Source organism: Sinocyclocheilus rhinocerous, unplaced genomic scaffold (assembly GCF_001515625.1).
Source record: "Sinocyclocheilus rhinocerous isolate Xijiao unplaced genomic scaffold, SAMN03320098_v1.1 scaffold263, whole genome shotgun sequence".
In the NCBI taxonomy this organism is placed as follows: domain Eukaryota; kingdom Metazoa; phylum Chordata; class Actinopteri; order Cypriniformes; family Cyprinidae; genus Sinocyclocheilus; species Sinocyclocheilus rhinocerous.
Genome location: NW_015645086.1, coordinates 2,628,022 through 2,640,959, shown reverse-complemented (window position 1 = coordinate 2,640,959; position 12,938 = coordinate 2,628,022). Strand labels below are relative to the sequence as shown.

The 12,938-nt window shown below is 40.2% G+C and overlaps 1 protein-coding gene and 1 long non-coding RNA gene across 4 annotated transcripts in view; both read left to right on the top strand.

The window, feature by feature from the left end:
- Positions 1–1,291: 1,291 nt before the first annotated feature.
- LOC107705736 (uncharacterized) lies at positions 1,292–3,949 on the top strand. The gene is made up of 3 exons (XR_001636097.1): positions 1,292–1,304; positions 1,512–1,513; positions 3,790–3,949. It is a non-coding gene; the product is annotated as an uncharacterized LOC107705736 (long non-coding RNA).
- Positions 3,950–9,181: 5,232 nt separating this feature from the next.
- The window catches only part of LOC107705735 (voltage-dependent L-type calcium channel subunit beta-4-like), a 32,264-nt gene continuing 28,507 nt past the window's right edge, over positions 9,182–12,938 (top strand). For all 3 annotated transcript variants that reach the window (XM_016509181.1, XM_016509180.1, XM_016509182.1), the window contains exons 1-2: positions 9,182–9,571; positions 10,400–10,492. In XM_016509181.1, coding sequence (XP_016364667.1) covers positions 9,491–9,571; positions 10,400–10,492 — 174 coding nt within the window. In that variant the 5' untranslated portion in view covers positions 9,182–9,490. The remainder of the gene's footprint in view (positions 9,572–10,399; positions 10,493–12,938) is intronic.

Here is a 12,938-nt window from a genome sequence, read left to right as displayed (position 1 = left end):
TAATATCTGCATCAATTGCATATTTTCAGTTCAGTTTGGGCCTCTGAATAAAACTGAGGTGGTTTTTCATACACTGAAAAAAAAAGCTCTAAATGAACTGGTTTTACATGAAAAAAAAAAAATGAAAAAAACACCTAAATACAATAATTTATACCAAAAAAACTATTATTTATTTTGTAATGTATTTTTATTTTATTTTATTCATGGGTTAAATCAGGTAAAGTTTGCTCTTTAAGGTTACAGTTACAGGTTACTGATTTTTACAGTGTACTATGAGCCATAAAAGCCTGTTGTGTCTATTATGATACTCACCAAAACCCATCTTCTTCTTCTTCTTTTTTTTTAGATTTTATTAATGTTTTATCTAAAGTTTCAACTTTTCCATTTCAAGCCAATTTCTTTATTTGTTTATATGTCAGGGCCCAGGCTTTGTAGGGTTAAGTATACAGCCACACATCAGCTCTTGTCTTATATGACATACCTGCATACTATTATAAGCAACGTATTACAAAACAGTTGTGCCAATTAGAGGGGTGTTTATGTTTAAGGCATGGCAGTAGAAACCATATGCATGACAATCATTTCAATCAAAACAAACAACACAAATAAAGCTCTTTATCACCTGTAATTACACAGAGACAGCGCCCTGCTGTTTCATAGTGAAATTAGGGTCCAGCTGTCAGCAGTGCATCACTTGTCACATCGACTCCCAACACTGGCCGCATGATTTTAGCGTCTGACGATTAGTGGCTGCCAGAGAAGTTTACATGCACGTGATTGACAGCCCGATTGCTTCAGCATGACGGCGTAAACAGGAAGGAAGAGCCTTTGGACAAGCACAAAACACAAGACACTTTGGATCACAACTCCAGTTACACCAATCACTGGCAGAATATTAGCCTACTACTCTTAATATTTCAACCATATCACTATATTTTCAGCCACTGTCTTATATGTGGAAATGAGGAGGTTGAAATACCTGTAGTTTAGAGGAAGTGATTTTATTCCTAATATTCAGAATAACAGCATGTGTCACGCTGAGGTGCTATTTAATAAGCTCACGATGACGAAGAGTAATCCACAGTCTTTTAATAATTAATCCACAAGGAACACAGGAGATAACTGAAACCAACATAGAACAACATATTATAGACACAAACATAAATGCAAACCAAGACGGACAGAGACTAGAAGGAACTAAGAGTAGTTAAACACTGGGACTACCGAGATAATTAAAACACAGGGGAACAGAATGACATTGTCACGAATCCGGTCTATGAACTTCCGTTCACTCACCACCAGAGGTCACCCGCTCACTACATGGACTCTCACACTACACAGACTGTTACACTATACCCTGGACTACATTTCCCATCATCCATTGCACTGATTGCACACAGCTGTAACCAATCACACGCTCACCTGAAAGCTACCAATAACACACACTATATAAATCAGTCTCACACCACCATTCAACGCCGAGTATTGTTTAGCATTTATCACTCTTCTAGCGGTAGCTACTTTACGGAGCCAGTTCCCGGTCTAGTTCATAGTTCATAGTTAAGTCTAGTCTTGCCTTGCCTGTTTTCCTGTGTGAAGGTCTTTGCCTGTGTATTACGGATTACACCTTTTGTCAAGCCCTCTGGATTCTGTTCGCCTATCGAAGACCCACGCTTGTCCTAGGATTACTCTTTGTCTTGCCTGTGTTGTACCTGTTTGCCATTGCTTGACCCATGCTTGTTATATGACCTCACGTCTTGGAAATAAAGCCTTGCATATGGATCCGCACGTCTCACGTCTCGTTAGCCCCGTTACAGACATAATTGAGACAACTAAGCAAAACTAGGTCAAAGGAAAACTAACACAGAAAACAACAGACAACGTGACTCATGGGTATATTTTATACTACAGTTTAATAAACAAGAAGTTAATCTGGTGTGTAACTAATATTTTGGACACAATATCGCTAATTCCTACGGAGCCCTGCACATGGCATGCAGGAAAAAAATAGTAGGCTAAATCGTGTGCACGATTTACTATTTCGTTCCTTCGATTTATAAATTGTGCACTCGATTTACTAATTCGTTCCCTCGATTTGCTAAATCGTGCGCACAATTGACTAATTCGTTCTCGATTTATAAATCGTGCGCACGATTTAGCAAATCGAGGGAACGAATTAGCAAATCGATGGAACAAAATAGTAATCGTGTGCATGTTTTAGTACGTTGAGGGAACAAATTAGTAAATCGTGCGCACGATTTATTTATTTTTTCTTGCATGTCATGTGCGGGGCTCCATAAGTTCCAAATGAAGCCAAAGCAGAATTAACTGCTGAGAAGCAAACAAGTGTCTCGTTCCTGAATGAATCAGTGTTTTTGAACGAATCAGTTGAATGACTGATTAGTAGTAGGTCATCCAGGTAATATTCACTTACTGTTTTATGAATACTGTTAATTCTGACATTTTTGGCGTACTGTTTCTCACATACTATATTGTAGGGAAGTATTCAATTTCGTGCTCAGCGACAGTCCGTCTGGAATATACAAACACAGACAAAGCATCCAAAAGTCCCAGAATGCAACTCAGCCAATTAAATTTGAAGACTGAACTAACTGTGCTCTGAACACACTTGTAGTATTAAAATCATAGCCATTCTGTCAAGATTTTTAGTAGGACTATAATTACTTTTTAATTACATTTTTGCTACGTTTATTATTATTATTGTTATTATCAGAGCTGGGTAGATTACTAACAAATTGTAATCCGTTACTTATTCCAATTTGCATGTTTAAAAATTGTAGTTAGTAACGTAATCCATTACATTACACATTTTGGGTAATATAATCAGACTACTTTTTGATTACAATACTTTTAGATTACTTTTGACCAAACTTGTTTATCACATTGATTTAAATAGGATAATCTTGTACCATATTGATATAAAAACGCAAAGAAAAATAAAATATATTCCATTCGTTTTTATTAACAACATGAACTGCATTAAACATGATTACATCAAGGTTTCCCAAACCGGGGTTTGTGAAGGAACTGCAGGGGTTTATGAGTTTAATGAAAAGCAAATCATTAATTATATAATAAAAAAGTACAATTAAAATAAATAATTTAAAAATAACATAAATCAAAATAAAACACTTACTAAAAAATGTAATATTTTATTTGTTTACCTGCATGTCATGTGACCATTAACGAACGTCAGAGAACGTCTCCGGTTACTATCGTAACCTCGGTTCCCTGAGAGCGGGAATGAGACATCACGGAGACATTTCTCCGTTATGGGAACTCCTTCCCTTCCAACCTTTCCTGAAGTCCTATTGGCTCACGCTAGTCCAAATGACTGGCCAATTGTCGCGAAGTATGCAAAACGCATGCAAATACTGATGCGCTCAAGAGGTAGTATAAAAGGCGGTGCACGCGACAATTACGTCAGAATCTGATACTGAACGTCGCTTAGCTGGTCGAGCAGCGAACACGGCGACCTCCGTGATGTCTCGTTCCCGCTCTCAGGGAACCGAGGTTACGAGACTGAACGTCCAACTTGTAAAACCTGGCGAAGTTATTCTGAGAAGACCAGCCAGCTGCAAAGCATATATCCTGAATAGACATACCTCTCGACCACGACCAGGAGGAGGCGATAGCTCTTGTTGAGTGGGCCCTAATGTGCAAAGGACATTCCAAACATTGGCTCGTATAACAGCCGTGTAAGCATCCACAATCCAGTGGGAAAGCCTCCTTTTTGACATGGCCAGGCCCTTGGCACAACCACCGTAGTGCCTACCGATCGATTGCCCGCCCAGCGGGGAACGAAACGAGGCAATAGCGGCCAGTGTTGATGGTAGACATCCACTATCAAGCCTGTACTGTAGAAAACGCAGAACATCCGACACGGAGCAAGCAGCCGGGTTGATATGAACATCACGGCACCACAAACACTCCCTATTTTAGAGCATAGAAATGTTTCTTGGAGGGCGCCCGTGCCTCCGAGAGCGTATCAAGCACACGAGAATGCAGGGCCACCAGCAGCTTTGTCAGGTCCGGGAACCAAGGCTGGTTCGGTTAGTTCGGGGTGACGAATGTCACCGAAGCCTCCTCCTCCCTGATCTTGCAAATCACCAGCTGCATTATCTTGATCGGAGGAACGCATACAGCCTGGCTGCTGGCCAGTGCGATGTCAGAGCGTCCCCTTCCAGCGGAGAGTGAGACAGGGAGAAGAACAGCGGGCAGTGCGCATTCTCGCTCGTGGCGAACAGATCGACCTCCGCTCTCCCGTAGCGGGCCCAAATCATCCGAAACGACTCGGGGTGCAACCTCCACTCTCGAGGAATCCCTTTCCTCGAAAGCATGTCCGCCCCGCGATTCAGGAGACCGGGTATGTGTGCTGCTTTGATGGAGAGAAAGTGACGGTCCGCCCATAGCAGGAGATTCGCTGCCTGCTTGTACCGAGCCTTGGATCGTACGCCCCCTTGGTGATTTATGTACGACACCACAGACGTTGTCGGTGCGAATCAGTACATGTCACTGTTCCAGCCGCGGCCGTAAATCCTTTAGAGCTAAGAACACTGCTTCCAGCTCCAAGCAGTTTATGTGCCACCGGCTCTGAGGTTCTGACCACAGCCCTGAAGCCGGCATGCCCTCGCACACTGCTCCCCATCCACGAGTCGACGCATCCGTCGTGACCAGGACACGTGACATCATCAAGCCCAGGGGAACCCCCCGGCTGAGGAGATCTTTGCGCCATAGCCTCAGGGCTTCGATGCAGCTGTGGGAGACCGCGATGCGCAAATGGTCCGAAGTCCACGCCGTCCAAGGGGCTCGAGATTTCAGCCATAACTGCAGCGGGCGCATGTGTAGTAAACCCAGATGACATACTGATGCCGCTGCCATGAGTCCCAGCAGCCTCTGACATTACTTCAAGTGATCAGAGCTGCCCAGTCTGAAATGGTGCAGGGAAGACAAAATGGCCGCCGAGCGCTCCCGAGAGAGGCGAGCGCGCATCTCCACCGAGTCGAAGCACACTCTCGGATACGTCATAGACTGACTCGGGGCGAGAATGCTCTTACGCACATTCACACATAGCCCCAAGAACTCCAAGTGACGAAACAGTTTGTCTATATGGCTGTCTATAGTGTGTCCCGTGACTGAGCTAAGATCAGCCAGTCATCCAAATAATTGAGAACGCGCATCCCGCTCGCTCTGAGGGGGGCGAGAGCTACGTCCATGCACTTCGAAAAAATGCGCAGGGCCAAAGCCAGCCCAAACGGGAGAACAGAGTACTGGTACGCTGTGCCTCGAAAGCAAATCTCAGAAAGCGTCTGTGATCCGCTGCTATCTGAATGTGAAAGTACGCGTCCTTTAAATTCACGGACGCAACCAGTACCCGGGGCGAATTCGCGCCAGGATCTGTTTTATCATCCTGAACGCACGCTTTCAGAGTGCTCTGTTGATGGGCCTGAGATCTAGAATCGGGCGGAGTCCTGCAATCTCTCTTGGGCACCATAAAATGGTGGTTGTAAAACCCGCTCTCCAGCTCGCTCGGAGGGACTCGTTCTACCGCTCCTTTTTCGAGCAGGTTGCATACCTCTTGTCTCAGAACCAGGGCATTTCGAGGCAATGTTAGAGACTTCGGGGTGGTCTGTGTCGGAATTCAAGGGCGTACCCACGCTCTATCACACCGAGTAACCAGCGCGAGATTCCCGGAATAGTTTTCCACGCGCTCAGGAACTGACATAGCGTCTTTAGCTTTTGGCTTGGTCGTTGGATGCGCCGGCGAGTGCTGCGTGGCTATAACATGTGTGAGCAGCGGCTCTGCACCGCTCTGAGGCGGGGCGAGCGGCGCTATATTGACTGAGTGAGGAGGAAAGAGCTCTTTTGTGCACATCTATGCATTTTTTTTTTTTTTTTATGATCCAACACACACATCTAACACAAATTTGGCCGCTTTACTGCTGGTGAGTGGGTAAGCGACTGAAGCGCTTGTCGCCGCACTGAAGTGGAGGCTGCATATCGCCCTGAATGAGTGAGAGAGCGGAGTCTTGGTGTCCCTGCACTGCGATGAGCCATGCGCCAAAGAAGACCTCAATCTCGCGGTCTGCTGCTGGAAAGCGCGCCTCGGCATAACGTGCCTCATAGCTTTGCATGGCATTTTAACCGGTGTGGGCGGCGGCATCTGCGCCTGTCACTACAGACTGTGAATGGCTATACGACCTAGTTGAACACCACTTCGTAGGGGCGTGAACAACTGACGTAATAGTCCAGCGAAATCTGGAAGGCTGATAAGACGCGTGCCTGGGCATCAGGTGACTCCTCGCCTTCGCGTGCTTTTCCGCACAGTCGCATCAGGTGACTCCTTGCCTTCGCGCTTAATGTTATCTGCACTCGGCTCTCCGCTCCGCCATGGAAGGGGGACGTGAGAAGCCGGGCCGATGTCCTGCAGGACATTTTGTCGGCATGAACTCATCACCAGAGTCCTTATGGTCCGCCACTGATAGAGGGCAGACGGACTCATCTGGCATCTGAAGAAAAATGTTATACTCACCTGAACGCTGCAGAGGAGCGGCAATCCAGGCACTGCCCTCTGATGAGCGAACCTTAAGTGAGCTGTAATAGTTTATAAGCCATATTCTTAGGTTATTCAGCAAAGTGAAGGAGAAGATTCTGACGTAATTGTCGCGTGCACCGCCTTTTATACTGCCTCTCGAGCGCGTCAGTATTTGCATGCGATTTGCATACTTTGCGACAATTGGCCAGTCATTTGGACTGGCGTGAGCCAATAGGACTTCAGGAAAGGTTGGAAGGGAAGGAGTTCCCATAACGGAGAAATGTCTACGTGATGTCCCGTGAAAGCTCGAGAGGGAACCGAGAACATGCAAAAATTATACTTAATTATTAACTTATTACCTTAAAATCTGAGGGGGTACTTCAAGTAAATATATTAGGTGACTGCTGACAAAAAGTTTGTGAATCCCTGAATTACATGTAAATAAGAAATAATGTGAATTTGTGCATTTTAACGTGTTTGAAAGACAAACGCCTTCTAAAGACACAGTAATACAAACAACCCACTGAATGATTATTTTAAAAAATCATTTGTTGAAATGCTGAGAAAACACTTCTTAAAACTGAAATGATTTCTGTAAATCCAGTGCTCAAATGCTGTGTGGCCACTCAATTTTCTGTGTGATTATATAGCCACCTGACTAGTGACTGGTGTTTGTGTGAATGTCCACAAAACTGGAAGACTTTATGGATGTATATAGGCAGAAAGGAAAACTTAAAAGATGAAAAATAAGAATTAGGGAGAATCAATTAAATTATGAATAATTTATTGCTATTTTGTGATTAATATGTAATCATGTAATCAATAAAAAAAGTAACTGTAGTCTGATTCAGGGTATTTTAAAATGTTACTACCCAGCTCTGATTATTATTATTTATTTTTATTTAAGTTTATTAGTTTATTGTTTTGAGACCAGCTTTCCTGTCCATGGTGGGCTTTTGGGGGGGATTTTAAAGGTGCTCTTGGATCAGTGCTTCAGATCCTCTGTCATACTGTAAATGAGACAGCAGCTTTCAACACTTAAGAGGGTGTGAGTATATGTGCGTTTATGATGAAAAACCACACCTTAGAGTTTCCACTGAGCCACATTCCTTTTCTCTTCCAAGCTGTAATGATACATTTCCCTTTACATTTTTGAAAGTACTTCCTAGTTTGGACACATAAAACTAGCTAAAGATGCCATATAAAACCAAAGCACACATGCTAAATGTACGATTTTACAGTTATAGGTGATTGTAATATTAATAGATATAATTATAAATATAGTGAAGTCACAATATAATTAACTATTACAATCAAAAGAAATAATGTATTACAAGGGAAAACACACTTGACATCATATAAGGTATAAGGCATATATGATCCAAAGTGCCAGAAGAGGGCATTTGTAGTTTACTTTTTCATAAAGACAAAGTAAGCTTTAGTGTCAACTATAAGTTAAATAGTTAGATATTGATGATATTGTTTTTTTAATTTTCTTTTTTTCATTGAACTTAAAAAAATGACAGATTTAGAAAAAATCATTAAAAAAAATTGTTGATAGTGCACTTTTCATTAGAAGGAACTAAGATCCCGCCCCTGTTAATATACCCAATGACATTGAGTTACAAGTTCACATGATTTATTTATTTATAAAGATTTAAAAAATAAATATTATTTATGTCAAGATGGTAACCATGTCTTGAACATTGGGGGGGGACCAATTGTTTGTAAATATTTTGTTAAGTAAAATAAATAAATAAAACAAATAAAATAAAATAAATAAAATAAAATAAATAAATAAAACAAATAAAATAAATAAATAAATAAAAAGGTGAAGGAAATTCCAGGTGAAATTCTAGTTGGGAAGTGATCATTTTCGGTTATTAATAAATAATATTTTAAAATATGCCCACAAAATAATATTTTAAAATATGCCCATAAAAAAATATTATTTGTATGCCTAATATGTCGAAAAAGCAAAACGTTTCTTGCCACGTCACATTCTGTTAGGAATTACATATATATATATATATATATATATATGTAAATATATATATGTAAATTATACTTTTAATTGTAAATGATAGTTTTCTGATTGGCTAAATTGCGCGAACCGCTTTCTTTCTTGCTATTTACAGGCTAGGGCTGTCAAAGAAACAAGTGTTATTTATGCAGAACTGTTTTGGTGATATCTCCAGTAGCCCCTCACTGCAGAACACAAGATCTAGGGGGTGGAGATTGGTAGGTTTAGGGGTGGAGATGGGTGGGTTTAGGGATCAGGGTGTGGAGACGGTTAGATTTAGGAATATTTAAGGTGGGAGGAGTTGGATCTGGATCCAACCTCGCCCCTGGATCTTGTGTTCTGCAGTGAGGACCATCTCACCTGAGTTGTTGTGATGTAAACCACTGCAATTTATGTACTTAATTGAGAAATCTGAGATATGCACAACGTTTAGTATATAGAAATTAACTGTATTACAATGTAGCTGATAAGATCTTAAAATATTCTTTGATTCGTTTATCTAACGACTTTTGGATGGGAAATTTGCATTGCTTAAAGACTAATTTCCATGCATGTTATTACTGTACAAGAAAGGCAAATATTGCATGCTCTGGAGAGAGAGAGAGAGTGAGTGAGAGAGAGAGAGAGAGAGAACGCAGCACACTGTAGCTCGAGACACATCATCATTACAAAAGGCGCACGCACAAGAAACAGCCCCTTTGCGTTTGTACACCTGTATTGCGATCTCCATTTATAATAACCTGCGCGAGGGAATATATCTTAGGATCTCTGCGTACGCAGCTCAAACAAAGGCTTTACTGTTCAAGCGTGATACCCTCTTCTTCCTCGGCAGGCATATGTATTTGGCATCGCCGTTTCTTCCAGTAAGCACCAATGCATGCATGCACCCGCCTCCCTGCGCTCTCAAATAGATGGTGCAAGTAAAGATGTCCAAATCTTCCGCAGACCCTCTGTCTGGTGTAGAAAGCGCTTCTCAGTCGCACTATTTTCAGGTAAGATTTTTTGGGGATTTGAATATGATCTCATAAATGGTTAATTTCCTGCTACTTGTTGTTGAGCAGTCGTGCGTCGAAGCGCTTCATATATCCGCAGAGCGCTACAGCTACACAATCTGCCCGTGTAATATCGCGCTTTTAATCAGTCACGCGCTGTTTTTAATGAGCGGAGGCGAGATGTTGATAAGATGTTTTGATGCTCCTCCACCATCCGCGAAACTCCCAATTCCTGTTTTTCCTCCGCCCTGAGATTTCCCACCGCAACCAAGGCCTCGTCCTTCAGGCCGGGAATCTGTAGACACAGTGTTCATTTATCAGTCTAAACACTTGTTTTCTTTGTGTGATTAGTGCGGATAAACGGCTTTAAAATCTCTCAAAATTCCCTTATGGTGAGCCCTCACTAGTCATGGGTCTCACCTGTAGCCAACTAAAGTCTCATGGCCACCTGCCCTATCCCTGACTGAAATACCAGAATATAAACTAGTATCTGTGTTTTTGACGATGGTAGCTGGTTTCTAACCGGTCTGAGTTGGCTATTAGTTGTCCAAAATGGCCATTAGCTGGTAGACCATCATGGACCAGCAACAAACCGGATATTAGCTAGTCATACCAGTTTAAGTTGGTCAAGAGGATTTTGGGGAAATGGTGTCGTCAGCTAAAAATCAGCTTGTGTCAATTAATGACCATCTTAGACCATGTTTACAAAACACAACTATTATCATAAACTGGATTTTCCACAAAGTGCGTCTTATTTATAAGGCATCTTGTGTCTGATGTTACTGTAACCGGGTGACTGTTTGTTTTGATGTGGTCGTCTCCATATAGCTACCACGAAAGTTACCGAAGCGCAAAGGTCGTTTTAAACGCTCAGATGGCAGCACCTCCTCTGACACCACCTCCAGCTTCATCAAACGACAGGTAAGACTCCGCATGATCAGTCGTCGCATCCATATCGTTAATCATACTGATGCTACATACTGTTTCTGTCATTAAGTTTTCATGTGGGATTGTTTGAGTAGTTACTCTTTGTTTATCCATTATTTAGTAGTTGTAGAGGTTGTGTAGTTTGACCAGGTGATGTGGTTCTCTAGAGGATGAAATCAGCAGGTGTCTTATCAATCCTTTTCACATTTCCGGGGTCCTCAGAAGCGGAATCGTCATAGTTGGGTGAACTTCTATAGTGGTGAATGGAAACTACAATAAATATATTTTTTTGCATCTTCATTTGCCCCAATAGCAAAAGCAAATATCCACGATAAGCATTCTATGACTTTACAAGAGAGAAAAAAAAAATATTGAGAGATTTATGTTGCTCAGAAGAGAGACAGATGTCAAATTTCCATCACTCCCTCAGCCATTGTATTAAAAACACTGTAATTTAATGCCAAGGTAGAAAAACACAAAGTGGTATAAATTTACAATACAAAAATTAAAATGTAAAAAACTTTGCTAGATTTACGACATGTTTTGACGACGTGAGTCTTCTTATCTTTTGTACATCAAATAATATTTTTTTATTTATTTAATTAAAAATTATTTTTCTATTCTTTACATGTTAGAAACTATATCACAATTTTATTGTGTAATATATTATATAATTTGTAATGTTTCATAATATATTGTAATATTAAAACATACAGTAATGCTTATAATAAAATCAATAAAGAGGCATTTTTCATAATACTTTTAATATACCTTTGAATACATTGATATGATATATATATATATATATACACGTATATTAAACATTATGTAATGTAATATGTACCATATATACATATATATATGGATGGATGTATATTAAATGCCATGTTTAACTCATTTACTGTAGCATTAGTTTATCACATGTAATCAACTCTACAAGGTTTTAGTTTTAGTTGTAAATATATATAAATATATTATAATAAATAATATATAATATAAAATAATTCAATTCAGATGTTGATACTTGATCAAAATACACTACTTCGTTTAGAATGTTTTCTTGAGCATTTTCAGAAACATTCAGTTGGCATTCAAGTATGGTGTATTTGTGGTGTATTTCACCTTAAAACCAATAAAAACCAAACTTCATTGTTCAGATGTTATGAAAAGTTGTTGCCAGGTTACATAATTTTAAAACCGTTAAATTTCCACACTCTGAAAAACTATTGCCAGTTGACTGCTGGCTGTTGCTGTTATAAGTTTCACAAGACGTCTTTGTAAAAGTCTCTTGTATCTGGGTGACTATAAGTGTCCTTGGATTTCATTTTAATGTATTCAGTTTTGACATATCTAAAAAGCTTGGGTAATGTGTTCTGTGTAATCATGCAGCCTACCCTAATGTCACCGTCTCCTTTGTGCTGTAATCCAAGACGTGGCCGCTAGATGGAGGCAGCACCATTACTCTCCTGCAGCATCTTCATGTGTTATTTAAGAGAATCTTTTGAAAACACCAAAAGGAAAAAATAGGTTATGACAAGCACACTGAATTTCTCCATGGCACACCCTCATTACATCAATTAATTTCCTCTGTAATGAGTGACCCAAATTCTTTGGTTTGTTCTGCGCACACCATATAAACTCATTCGTCTGTGAAATGTGACACCCTTAGATACCTACTCCAGATTCATCTGTGCAGAAGCAAAGACAAGTTTACAGACAAGGTGTTTAAAGGGTATTAACAGGGACATTGACTATCTAGGCGTCCGTCTGCCATGCAGCGTTTAATGTGTTAACAGAGAGTTTGTGTGTGTGTGTGTGTGTGTGTCTTAAAAATGGCTGTCCACCAACGTTTACCATCCAACCTGACAGAACTGGAGAGGATCTGCAAGGAGGAATGGCAGAGGATCCCCAAATCCATGTGTGAAAAACTTGTTGCATCTTTCCCAAAGACTCATGGCTGTATTAGATCAAAAGGGTGCTTCTACTAAATACTGAGCATTTTTCAGTTTTTCTTTTTTAATAAATCTGCAAAGATGTCAACAATTCTGTGTTTTTCTGTCAATATGGGGTGCTGTGTGTACATTAATGAGGAAAAAAAAATTTACTTAAATGATTTTAGCAAATGGCTGCAATATAACAAAGAGTGAAAAATTTAAGGGGGTCTGAATACTTTCCGTACCCACTGTATATATATATATATATATATATTAAAAAAAATGGACCTAAATTTTGAATGGTAGTGTAATTGAACTATTGTCTCGAACGTCGGACACTAGTAAAACTTCTACTATTATAATGTAATATTGATTAACATTTTAATTATATCTATATTATATTACTATTATAGAATTAAATATTTATTAATTAAAGCATTTTTATTTTTGTAATTCTGTTTGATGCAGAAATGATGGTGGTAAGATTATTTAATGTTTTTTTTTTT